The 25,896-nt window shown below is 40.3% G+C and overlaps 1 protein-coding gene across 2 annotated transcripts in view; it reads left to right on the forward strand.

Moving 5' to 3' along the window:
- GALNT17 (polypeptide N-acetylgalactosaminyltransferase 17) overlaps window positions 1-25,896 on the forward strand; it is a 1,233,091-nt gene that overhangs the window by 417,039 nt on the left and 790,156 nt on the right. For both annotated transcript variants that reach the window (XM_044054203.1, XM_044054202.1), the window contains exon 3: window positions 276-442. In XM_044054203.1, the coding sequence (XP_043910138.1) occupies window positions 276-442 (167 nt within the window). The remainder of the gene's footprint in view (window positions 1-275; window positions 443-25,896) is intronic.

The raw sequence follows: 25,896 nt of genomic DNA on the forward strand, positions 1-25,896 counted from the left end.
AGATGTTCTTGCTTGGCTGTTAGTGTTCTAAAAGTAGTGCAAGTTTTTTAACTTTGCTGCTAATTAGCAAACTGTTGATACAGCACTGACCTGCCTTACCTACACTGAGATGATGGCAGTGAAACAAAGAATATAATTAATTTTGAAATACAATGAGAAAGTCATCTGGGTATCATACAGAGCTACTGCTTCTACTTGCTTTTGGCATTTGACAAATGTGGGTGTTTAACTATTTCTTTTTTCTCTTCCTGTTTTTTTCTCATTTCCTTTTATAGGTGCAAGGAATATAAGTACCCTAAGGACCTGCCCCAGATTTCGCTTATTTTTATTTTTGTAAACGAGGCCCTTTCTGTGATACTGCGCTCTGTACACAGTGCAGTAAATCACACACCAGCTCACCTTCTGAAGGAAATTATCCTGGTTGATGACAACAGCGATGAAGGTAAGTTTATATAAAACTAATAGCAAGTTGTAAAATCAGTCTCATTGCTGCTCAGAATGTAATGATGCATTACACTCATGGTATATTTCATACCACTGACCTCAGAAAGGAAAAGGGTATTTGTGTGATGTACATTGTTTGTACAGCTGACATCTCTGGCAAGTACACTCCTACATTTTCTCCCAGATGACCACCTCTGCCAGACAAATAAGAAAGCATCTATGGTATTATCAGTATTTCTTCCCACAGCCTGCTCTGTCTCTCCACTACCATTTTTTTTAAAATCTTTCTAATTTCCTACTTGTAGCTTGTACTTTTCACCTGCACCTCATGCCTCTTCCATCCCGTTTTTCTTCATTAATTCTATTACATCATAGTGATCCATGTGCCTTATTTACACATCATGTTGTCTCATTCTCTTCACTGTGAAACATTTTAATAGTCACAATTTCTTCTTCTATAAAATTTTTTCCACTCCTTTTTATCTTGGTAGCCTTTCTATGGACCTACTCTATTTGCAAGTTCTTTTATGTTAATAAGGACATCAAAACTGTACTCCATATTCAATGTCTAATCTTTCAGGAGATTTGCAGACTGGTAGCAGAATTTCTATACCACTTGGGCCTCTCATTTTGCAAATACATATATCTTATGACCTTGCTCATAGCTATTTGTAGGCTGTTAAGATAGCCTTTGACCTTTGCTTATAGCTATTTGTAGGCTGTTAAGATAGCCTTTGACCTTTTTAAGTCAATCTTCTTGAGGAGCTATACTAAACACTTATTGCATCTGCCCAAAGCTTTCCCAGTATCTTCAACTGGTATCACCAAATGTTTTTTTTTCTTCTTCTTAATATTTACTGTCGATAGTAACTCTGTCCAGGTGGTTATTTCTATTTTGGGTTGTCAGATGTCAGAAGAAATTTTGAACTTTATTGCATTAACCCTGTATTGATTGATTGATGCCAGTTTGATGATAGTTTCTTTACATCACTTTGTAGGCCTACCGTCCCTTTCTTCCTGTACCCTACGTATCTAAGCTTCATTCATACACAAACATACAAAGGCTGGACATCTTGCTTCCATATGTGATATATGATATGAAGATAATGAACAGCCTTGATTCCATTTCTGACCCCTATGGGATCCCCAGTCACTACCCCACTCTGTTTGACAGGACTCCCCTTATCCAGCCACTTTGTTTCCAGTCACGTAACTGTTCATTCAGTATTTGTAGCGCTGTTCACTGCAAGCCCTTTGTACTTGCTTTTCAGCCTCATGAATGGAACAGAATCAGTGAACTTGCTGAAGTCTATATAAGTCACACCCACTGAGTTCTGTTTAAGGTGTAGCATAACCCAGTCCTACAAACTGATTAGGTTGAGTTGTCATGAGTTAATCAAAACAACATGCTGATTACATTTAGTTGTTTAACTATACAAAACAACTAGCCTTTCTCTCAGTATCTTTCCATAATATTCCCTACTATTCATCTAATGCTCACATAACCTTCTGTGCAACTGAATGTTATTGGTATGCAGTTTGCAGTGTCACCTGTTAGTATACCTTTTTGTAGAGTGGCACCACTATGGCATCCTTCCAAGTCACTGGAACCTCGCCATTCTTAAGTTACTATTAATTTCTCCCACTGAAGAGTGCTATAAAGGAATCCATGAGCATGTTTGTGAAGCATTCTGGGAGGTACACCACCAAGGACTCTCTAAGTTCCATTAGCACCTTTGCTGCAGACATTTTATATTGGACATACTGCTGGCTGTTAATTGCCTTGTGTGTTATCCCTTTCTCCATTTTTTTTCTTGAAGACTAAGCAAAACATTCATTTAGAATGTTTTGCCATATCAGCATCCTCACTCTGCTGCCCACCATCATATCCCAGTCTCTGAAGTTCAGTTACTACATTCTTTTATTCTGGTACATACCTAAGGAAATATCTCTTTCCTATTTTAATTCATCTTGTAAACTCTGTAAACGCCTCTCCATTCTTGACTACACCTATTTACCACATTTTATGGCATTTCCTGGTTAGTCATAGCCTCTTTATAACACTACTCTTTAATTTTCAGCATTTGGAAAAAAAAATATTTTTCTGTCTTGACAGGCTTCCTTACATCATCCCCTCCCCTGAATGGCATGCCTGTAAGCTTTTTTGAATCTTAACCCATAAGCTATTTAGGATAAAGCATTTCTCTTCATCTTTGTGATTTGTAATGGCATAGTCACTGCTATCCAGGTGTGGCCCTACTTTAAGTTTTCTAACTTTTGCATCCTTGACAAATATGATGACTATGCTTCTTTTTTCCTTGTGTCTTCCCACACTAGCAGAGTAAGTGCCATCTAATTTCATATTCGGTCACTTTTCCTTCCCAGACTTCAATGCTGGAATACTCCTGTCAGCCATACCTCTCAACTGTACTTCACAAGGCACATTCCTCATTTGGGTCTTAAAAAAATCTGTATTCCACATTAAAAAGGTTCACCACACATTCATTGTAAAGAATGTCTTAACAACTGACCATTGTGAATAATAGTGAATCATGCTAATTCATCAAAAAAGTATGAAGAAACATGAGCATCATAGTTTTAAGTTGTTAGCAAATGTTTTGTAGGTATTCCCTGTTTCACCAACCTGTTTCACATTATGTGAGGCAGTTTTCCACATTTCAGATATGGAAGGATGAGAACTATGCTATTAGCCATCTTGAAGAATGAGGTGATCCATAAACATAGTTTTATTTTATCTTGTACCACACTTTTATCCTTCTGCATATATTTTTGAAACCTCTGCTTTGTGTATCCTGTGACAGATATGCTATATTCAAGTATTAGTTTCCTGTTCACTCACTCACTTCTGAATGCAACGGAACTGATCATTGTTTGTCCTTGAGGCCCCCTGCATTCAGATTTTGTTTTGTTTTCTTCTCAGTTAATTCACAATTAATGATTTGTCTCAGATAAGCTTTATTCTCCCCCCTTTACCCTGTTCTTTCTGTCCTACTAAAATACCTGATACCCAAGGACATTCTTATCCCAGTCCCTTTATTATGTATCCAGGCTTCAGTCATACCCACTATGTCCAAAACAGACTTGCACGGCATGTCTTTGGAAACACGTTTCTCTTTCAGTTTCCTACAAGGCTACACTTACAAAATACATTATTACTATAAACTACTTGTATCCCCTGTGATCATTTTTGAGATTAGTTCTTTAATGCCTTCATACAGAAATGTGAAACCCAGAATCAGCATGCTAATATATACATACATACTCCTAAAAGTGATGGAAAATTAATGCCATGAAGCGCTAGAAACATGACATTAAAACCCAGATAGTTAACAGTGTGATAGCTGGAGCTGTCATACTCCTATAGTTTGCTTCAAGAAGTCAAACTGAGCAATAATGATCTTTTTCAGTTGTTATGTCATAATCAACACTTTGTTAGTCCGGTAAGTGTACTTTCAGCAGAATGCAATGGTATTACTAATTCTAGACTGAACTTGGATTACTCAAGATTTGTTTTACTGTGTTATTCTGCACACAGATCAAGGTAATATGCAACAATTTCTCCCCTTCCTGTCTGAACAAAAGTAAAATTATCTACTAGCAAACATATACATTCTCACATTAAACAGTGTTTTGGATGTTATGTTCATCAGCTGTATTCACTCAGCTTGTTCAGTCTTTAAAGGTAAATCCTACAAATAAACCTGATGGTATTTGCAACATACCACGTGAAGTGAACTGTAAACTTTAAAATAATTTTTTGTCAAGGTACTGCTTAGTTAATCAGGCTGTGTTTTAAATCTACTCTCTTTGCTTGAGACAATATTACTTTCTTCTTCACTATGGAAGTAGGCCAGATTTTGCTGTTTCAGGTGGTCTAAACATATACATGCTAGGCAGATCTTAATGGTGAACTTTATTAAAATTCAGTGATCATAACAATTGTAGTAAACTGATTTGAAGACACCTTTTCAAAGAGAATGTCCTCAACACACAATACAAATACACATATGCACTCACATTTTATATATATATAGATAGATAGATATATAGATAGATATATACACACACACACAAATATAGATGCATACACACACACACACATATATATATATATATATATATATATATATATATATATATATATATATACATATATACACACAGACACACACACACATACACACACACATATATACATATTATATATATATATATATATATATATATATATATACACACACACACACACACACACATATATATATATATATATACATATATATACACACAATACTGGATGGAATTAAAGTGTGAAAACATTCAAAAGGAATGTCCACCATCTCAGTAGCCGAAAACCTTTGATGCTTCTGTGGTAATATAGTGCAAGTGAGTGTTTATGATAAACACTGGGCCATTTTTCTTTGGGGGGGCAGGAGGAGAGGGTACATAGATGCTGAAATTCATAGTTGTTTAGCACAATGTGCAGCACAAGATAACACAGTATGTAGATGGTTCAGTGACAAAACATTCAGATCACATAATCGTATGGAAATGAGGTATCCCATGCAGATTATTAAAATGAGTAATGTGAACATGACAGAGCTATTCAGAAGCAAAAAGGCAGGACTACTGTGCAGAGGCCCCAACCTGTTTTGAAAATCGAATGTTTTGGTGTATACCATGAATATGATAATAGGCAAGTCATAGCTTTACCTGAACAACACATGTTAGTGGTTACCATTAGAGTCACTGTGCCCATAATATTGCATGTTGCAGTCAGTCATGGGAAGGTTCTTCTCATAGGTTCATCTAGTAGGTAGATGCACACACAGGCAGGATACACAAGGCATATACACGTGCACTGTGCAACCAGGTAGCAGACAACATGTAAAAGTGCAACTGTTGTACAATGCTGGATATGGTTTGAAGCCAAGAAGGATGACCCCTCCTCCACCTGCAGTCTCAGACCTTGACGGATAATATGTACAGCACTTCCCAAGCAGAAATGCTGAATGTCATCAAACGTGTGTTTTTAGACAACTAAAGGGATGCGATAACTGGACACATCAAGCAGGGTGATTCAATATGCACCACATAAGTGCAACAGCTATTGCATCAGGGGAACATTCCAGTGAGGCCCAGTATAAGCAGTAGAACCAGTCATGGCATTTCAGACTTTATTGCCTAGGGATGAGAAAGCAGCAGTAGTGCAAATACAATGAGGACACAGGCACAGTATATTATATTGTGATATTGGTGAAGAGGGAGCATATGATCTAAAATTATAGGCTATGACAATGACAACACAAACTAAAATGATCTATCCATTATCACAGCCATGCAGTGTAAAGTAATACATAGGCTAGAACATACTGTGCATCTAATTTTACCTACACAGGTAAGGGGGTCAGATGGGCACAGTCATCATCACTTGCATGGGTGTTTAGGGGTGTGCAGAGACAGCTGATAACAGTATCACATGTGGAAAGGTCAAGAGAGGTGAAGTTGGTAGCTTCTTATTCTGCTAGTACATTGTGGGAAGTCAAGGATTACATCCTCCAGTGGTGGGGTTGAATTACAGCATTGTGTCCTTTGGCAGTGCCCACTATGGTAGCCTACAGTCTCCCTCAATATTGGTGAAAGGGAAGGTGTGCAACTATGGGATTAAGTGTTTACATTGTGATGGGGGTGTTCCCTGGCAGTTTTGATGTCAAGGAGACCTACACAGTGGCTGCATGGTACTCTCTTTTCTCACAGGTGATAAGTATGGAACTATGGGAACTCCTAAAGAGCAATCTTATAAGGGGTCCTAGGTGTTCACTCTGAAGAATGTCACTATGCACAGTCCTATGATTACCAGTAGCTCAGTATGTCAGGCTGTCTGGCCACAACTGAGAGTGAAGCCATCTCAGCAGCGGTCTGTGTGGTATATGTTGGATGCTGACTGTCCTACAGTTGTGCACTGTGTAGCCTTCAGCAACTGACTGAAGGACAGTTAAGGGAAAACATCTCTTGTACTTTACAAAAAAGCACCTACAAAAACATACCTAAACAGGCATGTCCAAGGGTCAGCTTCCGGTGATTTCTTATGTCCACCTTGTGAATCTGGGCATACTGGGGCAATGCAGCAACTGCCTCATATACACAGCCAACCCTCTTCTCCTACCACCCAACACTACAACCTGCGAGAGATGCACTTACATAGCCAAACTGGAAGCTAAGCTCTCTCCAGCCAAGATTGTGCTAGACAGTCAAGAGGAGAAGGTTAACACTTGCACTACACCTCAAGCAACACATAGCCCTTCAAAACCCACACCATCAACACCCACACATAGCAATACTAAACCCACTTATGCGGAGGCCCTTAACATTAACCTGTTCAAGCAACAAGGACCTCCGAAGCTGAAACACAAACAAACACCAGTGACAACCAAAATGACACATAGCCTGCAACATCAGTGTGCCACCCAACAACAGCCCATAAGGCAAGACAACGTACCCAACACTTTAGTCATAGGCGACTCTATAGTCAGGCACACTGATGTCCCACTCAACAAAGAGGAAATTACAGTCAGCTGCCTGTCGGGTGCCAGGATCCGCTACATAACACATGCACTCAAGTCACTCCACAACAAGTACAAATATGACTCTGTCATTGTCCATGTTGGAGTGAATGACTTGAGACATATCTCCCTGGACTACATGAAAAGAGACATGTAAGAGCTCTTGGATCATGTGGCCTAGGCAGGTATGACCCTAGCCCTGAGTAGCATCCTGCCTTCACCCAGAATGATACCACAGTATAAGGCCAAAATGATTGACTTCAACAAACACTCTAGCCCAAAGGTTCCTGGAGTTCATAAACTCAAATGCCATGGAACAACTAGTCACCATTCCCACAAGAGGAGAAAACATACTTGATCTCATCATCACGAACATGGGATCACAATGTTCAACACCGGAAGTATACCCCTCACTGGTGAGATCAGATCATAAACTAATCTCGCTGGAGGTCCTCATCCCGCCCCCACCGGAAATAAAAAAGACCACAGTGAAAAACTTCTCAAAAGCCGACTTCACACTTCTAAAAACTAGTGTGGTCTCCTTTAAGGCCCCTGAGCCAGTGGTAAACATTACTCAAACCGCTGAATCACTTACAAATGCCTTCTACCAGCACCTACAGGACTGCATGGATAAGGCAATCCCAAACAAAACTAAGACTCTTTGTACCAAAGGCAAGCGTCCAGTCTGGTGGACCCCAGCCATAAACAAGCTCTACAACAAAAGGAGGAAGCTACTACAAGATAGAGCAAAATCCTGGAAAGGTAAGACACCTTTGATCATTATAAGTAAAAAAAACTAAGAGCTCTCATAAAATCATCCAAGGCAAATTTTGAGAGAAAAATCGCCAAGGACTCAAAAGACAATCATAAGGCCTTCTTTAGCTATGTTAGAAACCTAGGAGGAAACTCCCAGATATGCTCAGAATTAGTTCAAAATGATGTGAAGATTACTGAACCTACACACATTGCCAACATACTGGCTGACAGGTTCAGTGCAAACTTCTCCCCTCCCCAAAAGGAGAGATATCTATACCAGAGGATTGTAGCCCCCCAAACATCTCAAACGCCCAGGTGAGAACTGCACTCTCCAAAGCAAAAAACACAGCATCCATGGGACCGGATGGTGTCCCCGGCTGTGTGCTCCACGAACTCAATGAGGAATTAAACCCGCAGTTAGGACAGCTGTTTAATCTTAGCCTCACCTCAGGATACGTACCCAAGGAGTGGCGCACGGTGACTGTGGTCCCACTTCACAAGGGCGGTGCCTCCACCGACCCTGGAAATTACCGTCCCATTAGCTTGACAAGCCTTATCTGCAAAGCCATGGAGAGGATCATAATAGAACTCATACATAAAGACATAGGGAACTTGCAGACTTTGGATCCAACCCAGTTTGGCTTTGTCAAAGGCAGATCATGCCTTTTAAACTTGGTTGACTTTTTCGAGACAGTCACCAAGGCCATTGATGAGGGAAAGGCAGTCCATACAGCCTACCTTGACCTGGCAAAGGCCTTCGACACAATACCCCACTCAGGTATCATCGAAAAACTCATCAGCTTGAATGTAAACCCATACATCACAAGATGGGTTGCAAACTGGCTAAGTGACAGAACCCACAGGGTCAGAGTTGCTGGAGCCATGTCAGACTCAAAGCCTGTCACAAGTGGTGTCCCACAGGGCTCAGTCCTGGGTCCACTCTTGTTCGGCATCTACTTTTCTGAAGTACAAGCAAACACAGGAGGGTTATGGCTGACAAAGTTTGCAGATGACTGCAAACTGGGCGCCATAGTCGAAAACACATCTGACACAGATATCCTTCAGAAGGGCCTCACAGAATCGGATAACTGGTGCCAGAGCCATGGCCTAAAGTTAAATGCCAAGAAATGCATAGTCATACCCTTCGGGAAAAACAAAGTTACCCCTAGCTACCATATAGGTGGCAATCCACTGAGCACAGAAGAAGTCATTAGGGATCTGGGGACACAGGTTGACAGTAGCCTTTCGTTTGACACTCATGTTGCTAAAGTAGTTAGGAAAACCTTCTACATTGCCCACCTGATCATGAAGGGATTCACATCTAGATCAAGGGAGGTCATCGTCCCCCTGTACTCATCACTCATTAGACCTATGATTGAGTACAATGCCCCATTCGGAATGTATCTGACCCGACACCTGCAGCAGCTGGAAAGGCCCCAAAAGTTCCTCACCAAAAGGATAAAGGGTCTCAAAAATATGTCTTATGCTGCCCGACTGAAAGAACTCCAGCTCTATTCAGTCTCATACCGCTTGCTCAGAGGTGACCTGTGCCTGACATATAAAGCCATGTCAAACCCTGATTTGATGAATATGCTTCACCTCAAAAAATCTAGATCCCTCAGAACCACAAGGGCGGGAGACTTAAACCTTGACACGGTTATTAATAGAACGTGCTGGAGGGACAGATTCATCACCCAGAGACTCCCTATGCTGTGGAACAAAATCCCGGTACATGTGAGGCAGAGCACCTCGCTGGCCTTGTTCAAGAAGAATCTTGACCAATGGATGGGAGATCGCAGATATACCCCAGGGATTACTTCAGTGTCACTGCTTGACAGAGGCACAGCAAAATAATAGGCATAGTTTTATTCAAACTAAAGGGGTGGCGAAAGCCAAATAACTATGGGCTAGGCTTATAAATGCCCTTGGGCAGATAGCCTAGTATGAACCTATGAACCTATGAACCTAATAGGCTAAGCTTCTGGTGTCATTCAAAGGGGATCCAGTATCTGTCTGCCTGGGACAACATGATCGACAAACCACGATGCTTTGCCAGTGATGGTCTGCACCTGTCATTCCTGGGATTTAGGTTACTGGCTAAAGCTCTTGCCACCCCTATAGTGCCTTTTTTAGGCAAGGTTCAAAGGACAAAACCACCACTGTAACAGATACAAGCATGCTAAATCTGAAGGTAATGCTACTCAATGCTAGAAATCTAAATCTCAACATGCACTCTCTCGAGGCACTCCTAAAAATGTAGAACATCAATATCTGTGCAGTAACTGAGAACTGGTTCAAGGCTCCAGAGAGCACCCCTGCAATACCAGGCTACAACTCTTACCACACCTTTCGGCCACCAAACCAAGACGGAAACACTAAAGGTGGAGGAGTGTCCATATTCACAAAGGATATTCAAACCTACAGGCTAGTTGCTTAACACAATGCATCTGAAATTCTCCAGGTGCAACTAACACTAGGTAAGACTGCAATCCAAATTGTAGCTTGCTACAGATCCCCCACCATGCCCAAAGATTATCACTACACCTTTTTAAACATACTGGAAAATATTAAGATACAACCAAACACCCTAATACTGGGTGATTTTAGCTACCCTGCCATTAACTGGGAAAACTACTCGGGTACCAACACCTTTTCCCAACGGTTCTTGGAATTCATAAATTCCAACGGCCTGGATCACCTAATCCATTGTCCCACCACGGGCTCCAATATTCTAGACCTTGTCATTACCAACATGGGAGATAGATGCTCCACACCAGTGGTCATCCCCTCATTGGTCAGGTCTGACCATAAGCAAATCACCCTTGACATCCACATCCCAACCCCACCCCCCAGTAAGAAAACCTCCGTAAAAAACTTCTCCAAATTCAATGTCATGCTACTCAAGTCTGAAGTGACAAACTTCATGACATCCATGCAGATGGGAGCTGAAAGTCCGACTGCTGAATCCTGCACTAAGGCACTGTACAAGCGCATCCACTTGTGCATGAATCGTGCCATCCCAAATAGAACCAAGACGCTCTCCTCCAAAAAAAGGAAGCCTATCTGGTGGTCCCCTGCCATAAACAAACTATACAACAAAAGAACAAAACTGTTGTAGAAAAGAGGAAAATCCCAGGATGCAAAAAACTCCCTTACCAGCCTCAGTAAGAAGCTGAGATCCCGAATAAAATCCTCCAAAGCTAGTTACAAAAATAAAATTGCCAAAGATTCCAAAGACAAGCACAAAACATTTTTATAGTTATGTCAAGAATCTAAATGACAATGCTCTGATATGCTCTGAGCTACAACAGAATGGCATTAAATATACTGATCCCAAGGATATTGCCAGTATCCTGGCAGATCAATTTAGTGCCAACTTCACCTCCCTCTCATCCCCGAAAGGGCCCATCTCAGTACCAAAAGATTGCTAAATTCTGGTAATCATGGCCACACAGGTAAAAACTGCACTCTCCAAAGCTAAGAATACAGCATACATGGGACCAGATGACATCCCGGGCTAAGTACTACATGAACTACAAAATGAACTGGCACCTCACCTAAGTGTCATGTTTAATCATAGCCTCACCTCAGGCTTCGTGCCCACTGAGTGGCGCACAGCTACAGTTATACCACTCCACAAGGGGGAATCCACCTTGGATCCCAGGAACTACCATCCCATCAGTCTGACGAGCCTGATTTGCAAGGGCATGGAAGACATTATCATGGAACTTATAAACAAAGACATTGGCAACCTTCAAACACTGGACCCCACCCAGTTTGGGTCTGTGAAGGGCCGATCTTGTCTCCTGAACCTGATTGACTTCTTTGAATCAGTCTCAAGAGCTGTGGACGAGGGTAAGGCAGTTCACACAGCCTATCTGGACCTTGTCAAGGCCTTCAACACCATCCCCCACTCTGGAATCACAGATAAACTTACTAAGCTGGGCATAAATCCCTACGTCACTCGATGGGTTGCCAACTGGCTTACTGACAGAACCCAAACTGTAAAAGTAGCTGACTCCAAATCCAGCTCCAGACAAGTGACAAGTGGAGCACCTCAGGGTTCGGTCCTTATTTGGCATCTACTTTTCTGAAGTACAGGCCAACACTAAGAGACTCTGACTAACAAAGTCTGCAGATGACTGCAAACTGGGAGCCATTATTGAATCCCCAAATGATGTGGATATTCTACAAAAAGGCCTTACAGAAACAGATGCTTGGTGCCAGAGTAATGGGCTCAAGCTTAATGCCAAGAAATGTATAGTTATTCCCGTTGGGAAAATTCATGTACCCATGAATTACCACATAGGTGGCAGTACACTAAACATTGAAAGTGTGATGAGAGACTTAGGGACTCAGGTGGACAGTGGTCTCACCTTCGATAGCCACATCGCCACAACAATCAGGAAATCCTTCTATGTGGCACACCTCATCACTAAGGGCTTTTCATCCAGAAAAAAGGAGGTCATTGTCCACTGTACTTATCCTGCATTAGACCCATTATAGAGTACAATGCCCCTGTTTGGTATGTACCTCACAAGACATCTGCAACAGCTGGAAAGGCCGCAGAAATACCTCACAAAAAGAATCACAGGCCTAAAGCAGATGCCCTACGCTAACCATCTAAAAAAACTCCAGCTATACTCTGTGGCATATCGTCTACTCAGAGGCGATCTCTGCTTAACAAACAAGGCCATGTCAAACCTTGAGCTGTTGGACATGCTCCAATTAAAGAAATCCCAATCCCTCAGAGCCACATGCTCCAGGGATCTAAACCTTCTCATCACAATGAACAAAACATGCTGGAGGGATAGGTTCCTGACCCAGAGACTCCCCATACTCTGGAATAGACTGCCCATACATGTCAAGCTGAGTGCTTCCTTGGCCCTCTTCAAAAGGAACCTTGACGATTGGATGGGAGATAGGAAATTCTCCCTGGGGATCATGTCAATCATCCTGCTAGACAGGGGTCCAGGGAAGTAAATATTGTGGGAAGAAATATCCAGGGAATTGTTATGGCTAGGCTTGCATAAGCCCTAGGGCCGATAGCCTAGTTACCAACCTATGAACCTATGTCTCATCAAGACCTCAGATGGAGGCCATCATTGATATCACAGAGCAGCTTTCTGTCTTTATGCACTATGTCCCTGGGCAGGTGTTGCATATCTTCCCACAAGGCATGTATTCACTCTCCATAGTGCTGCTGGTAGCTACACCCTTTGCCTGGATCACTGATTTCTACATCTAATGATTTAAGCACTATTGTTCCCAGATTATGGATTGCTCTGGAGTAATGGCACACATACAGATCCATCCTTTTCCTTGTGATGGTTATGTGCATATCATACGCAGTACAAATTTCAGAGGCTATGTTAGCAGGGAAGCCTGTGGAGTCAGATGGGCCACCTTTTAGTAGGGATATTGTGATTTTAGCATTTGTCTGCATGGGCCTGTGATGTTGGTTTTATGGAGAGACATCTCATATTGGTGTTTAACCATTGCCACATAGTCATAAGATAGATAGTATATCTGCAGTAGGTCATTATCAGCCACAGGAGACCTACTGACATCTGGCATGTGCTGTCTTTCGCACTACTCCCTTCAACAGTAGAACCTTAACACGTGAATGCACGATACCCTTGGAACCATTAAGACATAAGACTATAATTTCCCCAGTGCCACAGATGGTGGTGGTGGACAACTTTATATGTATAAAGCATATGGAGAAATCCAAACCTTGATGTGTAGGTTGTTGCATTTGCAGCCCAGAGTTTCCTGATAGGACAAATATGTAGAAGGTCTTTAGTGAATTCAGTCCCCCTCTCATTCACAGTCCATTGCACCACACAGATACAGCCGGAGTAATGCTAATCTGCTGCATCTCCTACATTTGGGTGATGGCTGTTAGGACAGTTGCCATATTCAAGACACCACTGTGTAGGAGGGGGTCTGCTTCCCCTACTAAGATTTGGACAACAGGAGCTTATCTGTCTCTATGAACTGTTTCTGTCTCACTGATCCACCTGCTGAGGTGGACTTGTCTTTGGCAATGTCCCATGCCTTGTTCTTTGTATGCAGAGATCAGTAACCATTTGACTTACTTGTTGAAGATTCCTGTTATGGCTGCCCACAGCATTTATGCTCTTCATTGTCCCCTGCCATACCTTGTCCTGGTATGACTAATCTGTGGGGCCTTTGCCCAAGATGTACATAATGTGTATGTAGGGGGCCTGCAGGATAGCAGTAACACCTTATTCCTCTGCTTTGTGAACATTTCTAACCATTTTCAATATCAGAGGCAAATGGCAAGCAATGCAAACCTATGGGTTACATTTGTCAGTGACTTTATGTCTGGTAGTATGAGTAAGTCATGTTTATGTGGCTACTGGTACCCCCCCCGCCACATTATGTAACAAGCTAGCATTATGCCCTAGCTCCCATACATGAACACTCAGCTGCTATGGACATGTCCTTGCTACAACATTTCCTGCATCTCTTAATTGACACCATGCACAGCCTGCTAGCTCATCGTCATAATTCATTTTCCCAAGCTTACTTGTAGTACAGGCACCTTCATGCCCCACATTTCCTGAACTTAACTATGTGCCAATTGTCTAAGATCTGCACCACTACCATGAGAACTCAATATGTCAGTGCTATACACCTGTGCTGTGTTCCCCATCATATATAGTAGAGGTGTTAGTAAACTGTTGGATAGCAAAACTAAGTGGGTTTTCTCAGAGCCGGCCTTAAGTCAACTGGTGCCCTAGACAAAAGGTTTCCACAGTGCCCCCCAATACCACTTGGTACCACCATCCTGATCTACCTATACCATCCAGAGTACTGGAAAAGCACCCCTGCTAGAGTGGCACTCTAGGCGGCCGACTAGTTGGTCTATGCCTAGTGCCAGCTATGGGTTTTCTGCCTTCAGTAATTCTGTATGTCAAAATGTACTATGTATAGTCCTGTAGTCCATGTATTTTCTTCTATATTCAGTCTCATGCAAATGCACTCATGTGTTTCATCATCCAAGTAAGGGCATTGTGCAGCATTAAGGTATGCTAATGAATCAGTTTAGAAGCACATCTAGAATACAATGCACCATGGTACAAGTCTGTGGAGATATGTGACAAGAATTCTCCTTCACACAACCTGTATGAACCCACAGTGCCACGACTCTGCATTATCAAGATTTGGTATTGGCCTGTTGCTATGCTACAGTGTGAGCCATGTGATGTTCAAATGTGCATGTCTGTTCTTGGGGCTACCATTTTGGTCAAGGGCCCTGTGTAGTAGTCGTAGCTTTCTTAAGTACTTTGAACTACATGGCTCCTGATTGGTATTCTAAAGAGAGCAAGGTTGTCTTGTTTTTCCTTGTCAGAGATTTTTGAGTGCCCGCTGGGGACCTTAAATTGCTTTCTGTGTAGAAAGGGTATCTGATGTGAGCTTGCCAAAATGGTGAGTGATTGCACTGGACTCACCCATTGTGCATCAGTATATGTCTTTAATATTGGGAGCAGAGCTTTGTAGGAAAGCACCAGGTATAGTGCAAATATTTGTTTCTTCTGTCATTGTATTACCTGCTAAACCTACTTACCAACATGCAAATATTTACTTTTACAGTAGCCAAGGACCATGAGTTGAACATGGCGGGAGATGGGAACATTGTGGTGTATGTATCCCATGTGTGGTATACCAATGTCCAACTACCATTGTATGTGTGAATTGTGTGTTATCTTTGTCTCTTCTTACACGTCTGTTTATATTGCTATTTATGGAGCAGTGGCAGTTGCCTTGACAGTAGTGGGCTAATATGTCTCTCATAAGTTCACAAGTTCATAGGTGTACACTAGGCTGACAACCACTAGGGGCCTTAGAAGCCTAGTTGTGCAACCCCAGTGTGATCCACAGACATGATTTAAGTAGGGGTGATTTACTGACTGCCTCTGTCCATCAGAGACATAGAGGCTAGACAAGCAGTAAATTTCCGATTACCCATCCATTGGTCTAAGATGCACTTAAATAGGGATAGGGAAGATCTGCTTCACATGGGTAGGGAGCCTGTTCCAGAGAATGGGAATCCTCAGAGAAACATATCTGTATCTCCAACATGTTCTATTTATGATGTAAGCAAAATCTGTCACTAGATTACCGATGCTAACAACATTTGCCTCTCAGCAGGGCTGTAGTACTCACCTTCCTGAAGGTGATAGTGGTTTCTGTGGCAACCTCTAGATCAAGGAAAGGAGGCTTCTATTCTCATAGTGGCTTAGAGAGGTCTTACATCAACTCCCTGCATCATTTACAGGGTCTTATTTCATTCAAACAGCATTTACATCCATATGCTTACTTCAGCATGGTGGACCACCTCCGGGCATGACTGGTTGAATCATGTGACTGGCACCCCAACCATCAGTTCATATTAAATGTAGGCTACTATTATATCAGTTGTAGAGGTGATTGATAGTTGCAGATTAACCTCTATGTGCTCGCCTGGCATCTGGCCATGGCCCCCTGTCCTATCCCCATTGAGGTGTTCATTGTCCAAACCCCCAATCAGTAGTTGTAGGTGTCTATCTTTCATCAGTCTGTGTTCATGCACTATGATCCATACCTTTTGTGCTTATGCAGCTCCTGTCTGTATGTGCCCCTGCAACTTTCCCTTCTCCCTTTATTACCCAACGGTTCCCCTCTGTCTATATAATTGTCCCTGTTTTATATATTGACAATGGATCTCTTTCCAAAACGCATGCACACACACACACACACACACACACACACACACACACACACACACACACACACACACACACACAAGATCGGCTTTCCTCCTGCTATCTGTCATATTTTTGGTTACCCTTGTATGTTTTCCTCTGCTTGCCATATTTCCCTTTCCTACTTTCCTATCTCTTCCTTTCCCCCATTTCAGTGATGAGTTGGCTTATGGCTTTGCAGACTGTCTGTAGGCTATATGAAGTGATAGTTATACTCTGCTTCATTGCTCATGTTGTACAGACATGAGCTGTACCTTGGTAGTCAGCCTTGGTGACATCAGCTGTGTTAGTCAGAAAACCAACTTATAAACAAAGGTATGGCATCTAGGTCCAAGGAAGCCATTGTTCCACTGTATTCGGCATTCATCAGACCTATTACTGAGTACAATGCTCCTTTTGGTGTGCACCTAACCAGGCGTATCCAACATTTGGTATGTCCACAAAGTTCCTCATTAAAAAATGCAGGGCATAAGTAACATGCCCTGTGCAGACTGCTTCAAGGTCCTATCCAAATATTCTGTTTCCTACAGACTGTTTTGGGGAGATCTATGCCTGGCATACAGGGCATTGTCAGATCCAGCCCTGATGGACCTCCTGCATATCTACAAAGAAACAGTACTAGAATTACCTGTTCTAAAGACTTACACCTTGCCTGTGATATAAATGGAACCTGCTGGAGAAGACCGGTATGCATCCCAGAGACTATCCCTTATCTGGAACAGGCTCCCCATCTATGTGAAACAGTTCCTCCGTAACTCAATTCAAGTGCAACTCGGACCTTCCACTGTATCAGTTTGGTACCACTCTACACCATAAAGCAGTCCTTCTGATTTACAATGTAGTCATTACCTTGGTATCATCGCATAATGCTTGCCCTAATACATCTCTCTCTATCATCTCCAAACCATTTAGCACTGCACACTTGTCTATGAATCCCAAATAGGGTCTTTATCTCTGTGCTAATTTTTATTTTTTGTCAGACCCAGATTGTAAATCAGAAGTATGCATCCTGTTTTTTTAATTTCCGCAATTCCTTATGTGATGCGCTTTCAATGATTTCAGCTTATTTTTCTAATTCCATTTATGAATGTTAACTTTTCTCAAGCAAGATAATAAAAATGTTTTGAAAATGTTAGTGTTAAAAGAAAAAAATTTAGAATCTGCACTGTTTCAGGAGCAATTCTTTGCATGTATTAGTGTTTCAGTCAGACGTATATACTCAAAATACATCTAGAGCATCATATTACATTTTTCTAATTCCAAAAATATTAAACTTTTGCTTTACAGTTTAGAAAAATCATTCTTTGACATATTTAAAAATGTAATTCAAATGATCACTTACATTAAACATTAGAGCTTCAGATAAAATTAACACTAAAATACCATTCTGTAAGTATAAAAATATATATGCACACTACTATGCAACAAAGAAACAGAAAAGGACATTCCTCACAAAAGTGAGTAATGTGCACTGAGTAATGTGTAAGTAATGAATACTGAATACTGAGTATTGAGTACTGGGTAATCAGTGAGTAATGAGTACTGGTGTAGCTTTGTTATGTCAAACTTAAAACATCCATACATGATAATATGGTTCCTTAAGCTATTTCACATTATCAAATATGTAATAAGTAAGCCATTCAGATTTATATTTATTGGTAAAAACATTGAACCATGCTTTCACTGGCCTTGTGTTATGTCACATTTCTTTTCTCTGTTCAGAGCCTCTCCCATTTTAATTGAATGCTAAATAACTAAACCTAACATTATCACTGAAAAGTATATGATCTATAAAATCATTTCTTTTTGCTAGTAGTTGAACAACAAAAAATCGCACATCAAAACCCATGACTCAGAAACAATCAACTCGTCTAGACACTATGGATTTGCAGTTTCTTTTGATAAATTTAATGGATTATAGTTGCAATTATAAACACATTTCATAATTCATCTTGTGAAGTATACAGTTTTTTGTAATTTTTTTTGTTTTTTTCTCATATCAACCATTCCTTCATCCACATTTTTTAATTTCCTTGTTTCTGAACTCCTAGAAGATAAGTGAAGTTTAGATCTCCTGGAAATCATACATGCATGATGCTGATAGCTTAGACACATTTTTCTTTAATTTTTGCGGCTCTGCAAGGAGACCACCTCTTAAAAACATCATTGTAAGTATTGCTTTCTATACTTATTTATATGCCAGTTGGATGTTTTCAAACAAGAGGAAAGAAAGCTATGTGCATTGGCATGATCATTTGAGCATAAAGTCAAGTTTCGACCATACATGTATTAGCCTGAAAAGATATACTAATAAATATGAAGTCTGCTTCATTTTATCAAGTCCTTGCTGCTTATAGACCACAGTATCACAGCTTACGTGGAAAACACTAGAACAAGCATGCATGTTGGAGTAAGGTAAGTGCAGCAGTTAGGGGAAGTATGCGGGAGTATTATTGTTTGGGTTAGGGGTCAGCTGGTAGATGAAAGGAGTAAGGGTTGGGATTGGAGAGAGGATGAGAGTAGTGAAACATGCACCTCCTGAACTCAACATAGTGGGCTTTGAACCACACCTGGTTGTTAAAAGAGGGATAGCTGTAGTCCTAGCACACAAAAGTCCTGTTAGTTACTGAGAATGTTGATGCAGCTGAACTGCCCTTTCTTCCCTGTCTAGCCCAAGAAATATGAGGTCTCTTCTGCTGTACCTCTCAGGGTCATCCCTTGCAAGACTTTTGTAGAGCACAGGGAAAAAGGTGAGGTGGTAGGATACATGGTCAGACCCATCTCAAGAATCTGCATCCCCCCACCAAAAAAAAAAAAAAAAAAAAAAGAAATTTATTTAATGACCTTTGTGAGGCTTTCTTTGATACATCTGTTTATAATGAAGCAGTGTAGATCTTATGTAAGCAAACCAAAACCAAATTCTGAGAAAATTACTTTTCTTCTTGAACTACCCCATCTTTTAATTAAAAAAGTATAAAACCTAGTTCTTCACCTACCTCTGCAATGAACAACTTAGATCTTTCTAAATAATTGTAATTATTCTTTTAAGTTTTTTGGACACATAGTGATAGTAGGATTTCATTTAACTTCCAATGTACTTTGCACTTCTTTTTATATTTTTTCGTTTTGCATATGTGTTATTGTTCAAGTAGATTTATGCTTTTGTTTGTTTGCTATCAGTTACTGTTGTCTTCCCTTGCTCTATTATTCCTGATTTAAACAAGATCACAACAAAAATAAGCTTATTGATGAGATAAGTATGATTATACTGATTGGAGATTTGGTGCAGTTTATGATCCTGGGGCCCAGTCAGTCAATGCTAAGATCTTCTAAGGGCAAAAAAAGACCAGGGAATAGGGCTATCAAGCAATAATTTGAAGTGGTGAAGAGAGGTTAGAGGAGGTTGAAAGAGTAAACACAGGGACTGGTTTTGTTAGCTGATGATTTCTCTGTTCAGCCAGTTGTGATTTATGTCTCAGGTTGAGGAGTAAGAGGTAAGGAGGTGGCATTAAGGCTTTTAATTAACAAGCAGCATGTGGACTCTGCCAATTGTGTCATCATGGCAGTCACTTTTGTGGCAGAATAACAAATTGTTGAAAAATGTATTGAAGTTTCCATGTTTGAGTTTTGTCTCTGTAGTGCATTGAAAAATATTCCAGATTTTTACCATTTTCAGTTTTCTTGCTTAAGAGTGCAATTTTTGTAGTTTGAAAGTTTGGACAGGAGGAGAGGATTTATGAGGGGAGCATGGTACACTAGTGAAGGAAGGTTCGGGTTAGGATTTTTTTTTTTTAATGTACAGTAGACATAAATATTAAATAGTTGTCTGGAATGTGTAAACCCTGAGCATGGCAATCCACACCTGGTGGGTTATTGTGGTAGCCCACCAGGGCAAACATAAAAGTAGAAGTAGGATATACCAGATGTTCAGTTATGAATGAAAAGCGTAAGCTTCCTGAGCTCCAGCTTAAAAGAAAACTTCATAACAAAGAAGACTTCTTTTTCAGATCATTATTGAAGGTAAACATAATGAGCACTTTCATCAGTAACAAGACTTCTTCAGATTAAGCAGTAGTATCATGTTTTTTTAAATGCTTTAGCAGCATGAGCTAGGTGGTTGGCTTGACCGGACTCCCTCAGTGAGGTGGTGTGTTTGTGTGCAAGTCTGTGGTTGGTGGAAAAAAATCCATCTAATATGCATGTAGAAGTGTGTGTGTGTATGTGGTTGGTGGAAGAAATATACCTAAATTGCATGTGTGTGTGTGGTTGGTGGGGAAAAAAATTCACCTAATTTGCAAGTAGAGTCCTAAGCTCCCCACTGTCTCTAGTACTCCCTGTTTTCAAAAGCTTTAACAATTATTTATTAAAATCATTAGTTTGCTTGCTTCTTATGGCAAGTAAGCAAGGAGCTAAGTCTTTTATAGAGCAGTAGAGATTGATTGGTGCCCATTTATAGAGGGCATCTCATATCAACATTTTCCAGTAATATTTTTGCCATGAAGATTGTGTCTGATTTTATGGGGCTCTTGTAGAAAAAAAATACTGTTCTACAGAATATTTAGTAAAACAGTAGCATGGCGCACTTGTATTCACAACCATAGCCTTGCTTTTTATTCTACGACAGTTTTGGAAGACGTCGTCTTTTACGCTGCAGAAATATATTGTTTAACTCATGTATAATGCAAAATGACCAATTTTATTTCCTGCAGTACAAACATGTGTGAAAATGTATACTTAGATCCGAACATAAGTTTATATCTACCAACCTTTAAAATATCACAATGCGTAATTTGTTTAGATAAAATAAAATCTTGCTATATCACGGCATGTGTCCATCTACCGTCAAACTATTCAAAAGAAAATCACAGTCCATATAACTTCATTGGGTGTCATCTTAACACAAAGAACAAGCAAATGAGTATTTAACTGTACGGTTTTGAAACGTTTAAGTAGACGTAATGTTCAATCTAGATTTGTCCAGAATTAGGGGCAGGCCAATAAAGCCAAAAATAAATAAAAAAATAAATAAATAAAGGATGCATGTTTCAGTTTTTCTTTTACTGATCTCGTCAGCACAGCATAAATGGATAGTTTGGCTAGGCTTTAGAAACATAATTTTATTTTACTTTTATTTTTACATTTCTTTACCGGGATAGTTCGACTGGGTGGAAGCCCATGTGTTGCCCCGATAACGGAAAAGTACCAAAATGAATTCACTACTTCATATATTTTCCTTTCTTATGTCCTCACTCCCCATCAACCCCTTGCTGTCCCATTCTACTGTAGAAAGATCTCTTTAAAGCTGATAAATGTTTTATGCCTCTGCATAACTATGGCAGCTATAGTTCAATTATTCTTTCTATGGTTTATTAAACATTGTGAATATTTCATACTTCAGGTTTGTTTCTTTTTAATTCTTTCTTATAGCGGGCTTATTTCCTTCTTAGTGTAAAAATGCCATTCTAATACCATTATTAAAGACAAAGTCTGCAAATCAGCTAATGATTTTGACCTTTTGCTCTTTTCCTATCCTGTAATAAAATTCTTGAAGCAGCCATCTGTAATCAAACCCTTGACTGTCGACTAAAGTACAGCATCTTCTCAAGAATCTCCATAGTTTGTTCTAGGCAGAAGTATTTTCAGAATTCTTACTCTTGCAAACATTGTTCTCACATCCCTGAATTCTAGAAAACTAAGTAGGCCATTTTTACTGTTCTTATTAAAGCTTTTACCTGGTCAGCTGCAAACCATTAACCAACTTATTAATTTGCTTCAGTCCTTCTGCAAGCAGTGTGCTTATTTGTTATCTTTTAAAGCAGTTATTTGTGGATAAATTCAGATCTAATCTCTTTTACAAGGCACCCATCCATTATGAAGTACTTCAGGGTCAGAATCTCTTCCACTTTTTTTTCTGTCTTCATTAATTCGCTACCATCAGGCCTATATTATCCAGCTTGTTTCTCTATGGTCATGATCTAGTCACATTTAAGTTTTTTAAATCTATCATAAAAAGTTAGTTACTGAATGTCTCCAGAGATCTCATTAAATTGATTTCTGGGGAAACGTTTCTAAACTGAAAAAATTTGATCTTTAGTACTAATACTGGGTTTGTTTCTACCCTTTCTTCTTTCCCATCCTACAGAAACAATCCATGTAAAGATCATCCCTTCATACATATAAATGGGTATCTCTGGACCTTAATCTTTTACCCATTTGGTTATTGTGCATGATAGCACATTTTCACTGCTTAATGACATACGTCTGTTGTGGTTTTCAGTGATTGATTTAGTGGCCTGAATCACCCTCTCTGCTGTTGGATTTAGCCAGACCCTTGAGGTATGTTTAAACTTAAGAAATATTCTCCTTTAGAGCTTGCGTTGCAGACAAAGTTTTTAATTATTTGACTGTTTTTCACACTGGAATGCTCCTTCTCTTATTCCCAGTTTAGAACTGCAAGTATTTATTTTAATCACTCTGATTACTTTATCATCTTAGTCAACAATGTTAAAACTGTCCACTATTATGCAGGAATGCCTGCATCATCTCTTGTATTATTTGCTCAATTTGTAATTTGTTGTGCTCCTGAACTGGATTTATGTCTGCAAATTTCCTAACAGGTCTGAATTCTAGTCTTGTCTGGTTGCTCTGCCTTCCTTTTTTCCACTTCCGGGTTACCATCCGTCTCATTGACACTGATGTTAGCTCATATATTTGCCTAGTTCCACATACAAATTTTAATTTTCTGGTAAAATACTTTTGATTACAGTCATCAATGCTACACATTATAATTTCATACATCTTCTTCTTCAAAAAATGCATGTTGATAAAAAAACTTGCAGTTTTGTTAATTTCTAAGTGACTGACTGCTAGACATTATTGGTGACATACTGCTTTTCGATATAGACTTTATTTTTAAACTGTTACTAGATTTGCTGGTTAAGCGGACTGGTAGCGGACTTAAGAACCATTTGATACATTGTGTTTTAGACCTTGAAGAACTCAGTCTCTTACCAGCTGCTTCTACCTTGCCGAAGCCTGTGTTAATTCAAATAACATACTTTGGATAATGACCTAAGCATTTGTTTGGCCTATGTGTTTTCTAATATACAGTATTTTACCATTTAATTTGCTTATAGACGTAAGCCTGTGTTAACTTAAATTTGTTATTGGACAACAACCTATTGCATCTATGGCCAATTTATTATCACATGTACAGTGTTTTATCACATACTTTGCTTACAGTCTATGTTTAGTCTCACTGCCTATTTCAACACATTTCCTCTTCTCCCTTTGTGCACCCAGCTCAACAACCACCTGAACAGTACCATGTCTAGGGTATTTATCCTGTCCAAGACTGCTGCCTCCTTCCTAAAGCTAAGGAAAAGAGACAAACCTCTTTGGTCATCTCTCCCCCAAAGAACTCAAGAAAGTACGTCTCATTCTGACTGTTACCTACCTTCCAGTTTGTTACATACACTTCATGTGCCTACTGCTAACTCCATAGCCAGGACAGCCAGCAGCTAAACCCTTCCCCCTCCTTTAATCAGTATATCCACTCTAACAGCCTCCTTAACTTTATCTGTGTAAAACTACCTTTTCCTTAGAGCTGCTCTCTGGTTCAGCCTTGGTTGTAGTTTCACCCCTTGCCCACTAGGTGGCACCACCCCCCTTCCAGGATCTTTCCCCTTGCGTATTTTGCCTCCAGCATACAGAATTTTACCAAACACCCCTCTCTAACTTTCTGTCAGACCCACTTACACTCCTTCCTCCCTCCATTGCTACCACACATTTCACTATCACCTTTACTTACCCAAACAATCAGCAGTTCACTGATTGTTTTCCCTGCATTTGATCCTTCTCTGGCTCTACCTGCTCTGTTCGCCCTGGGGCTCACTCCGCTCCCCTACCCTGCCCCCAATTTCCACCCGCCCCCACTACTTCTACATATATACTTAACTAAGCACACACCCCCATTAATTGAACAATCCCACTAACCACTTTCACCCAATCACTACTCAGCCTTAATTCACACACCCCCCTTCCCACACTTTCCTGCAAATCACTCTACTTCATCACCACACATTTTTTCTCTTAATTTATCTAGCAAACTACCCACTAAGTCTACACCTACCACCACTTCAATTCTAAAACTTAAGCCACTGTACTACCTAACACCACTACTTCCAACATCAGCCACTTCCACATATACACAAACCCCTCCTGTAATACTACCCACCTCTTCACACACACTGGGCCACTCCAAAACCTATACTTTCCATACAAACTAATTACTTAAACCCAAAGAATAAAAACTATTACCAACTCCTACTAAAATTCTCCAAACTCATAAAGAGTTTACTACCTAACCTCATAGCTGACGGAGATATCCATCCCAACCCAGGCCCTAGCTCTCCAGCTACCACTCACACCAAAATAAAAACTCCCACCAACATAAGAAATTCTCACAATGCCCCCAAAGCATTTCTAGTCTGCCACCTAAATATCAGAAGTATAAAAAACAAACTACAAGAGCTACATGCTGTCATAGACATCCACTCCCCCGATATCTTTTGCCTCACTGAAACTTGGCTCAAACCCACAATCCCTGACAATGAAATACTTCCCCCCTGGTTACAGTATTACTAGAATAGATCGTACAGGTAAAAAAGGAGGTGGAGTTGCCATACTATACAAATCCACCCTCGAGCTATCCACAATTAACATCCCATTAAACCTGACTGCCACCAATACAGAAACTATCCTCTCTAAAATCCAACTCAATAACAACAAATCTATCAACATAGTGTGTAGCTATATTCCCCCAGGCAATAACATTAACACCCTAGAAAGTACCCTCCATTGGTTATCCTCCACCCACCCCCAAGAAACAATCATTCTCAAGGACTTTAACATCGGCTGGACATCCTGTTCAGCTGACTTCCCCACTACCTACATTAACTTACATGGTTTCACCCAAACAATTCTACCCCCACTAGAATCAACAAACACAGCAATAAGGAAAGCATCTTAGACTGGATCTTAATAAATAACAAACCACATTTATACAAATCAGGCACCCAACCTGAGGCCATGAGCGATCACCTGCTAACCTACATAATGGGAAATAGAGAAGACCTGCCCCACCAAACCACCTTTAAAACTCTCCGATTAAAAAAAAACTTTAACCTAAATAGTTTCCTATCTGATTTAAACTCTTTTAAATGGGACAATCTGAAACTACTCCCTCTTGACCAAGCAGTTTCTTACTTTAACACCAGATTCCTAGCGATTCTAGACAACTATGCTCCCACATGTAGAATCAGAATCAAAAACAAAAT

The sequence above is a fragment of the Protopterus annectens genome, chromosome 13.part0 (assembly GCF_019279795.1).
Source record: "Protopterus annectens isolate FY-2018-M chromosome 13.part0, PAN1.0, whole genome shotgun sequence".
Taxonomy (NCBI): Eukaryota; Metazoa; Chordata; order Ceratodontiformes; family Protopteridae; genus Protopterus; species Protopterus annectens.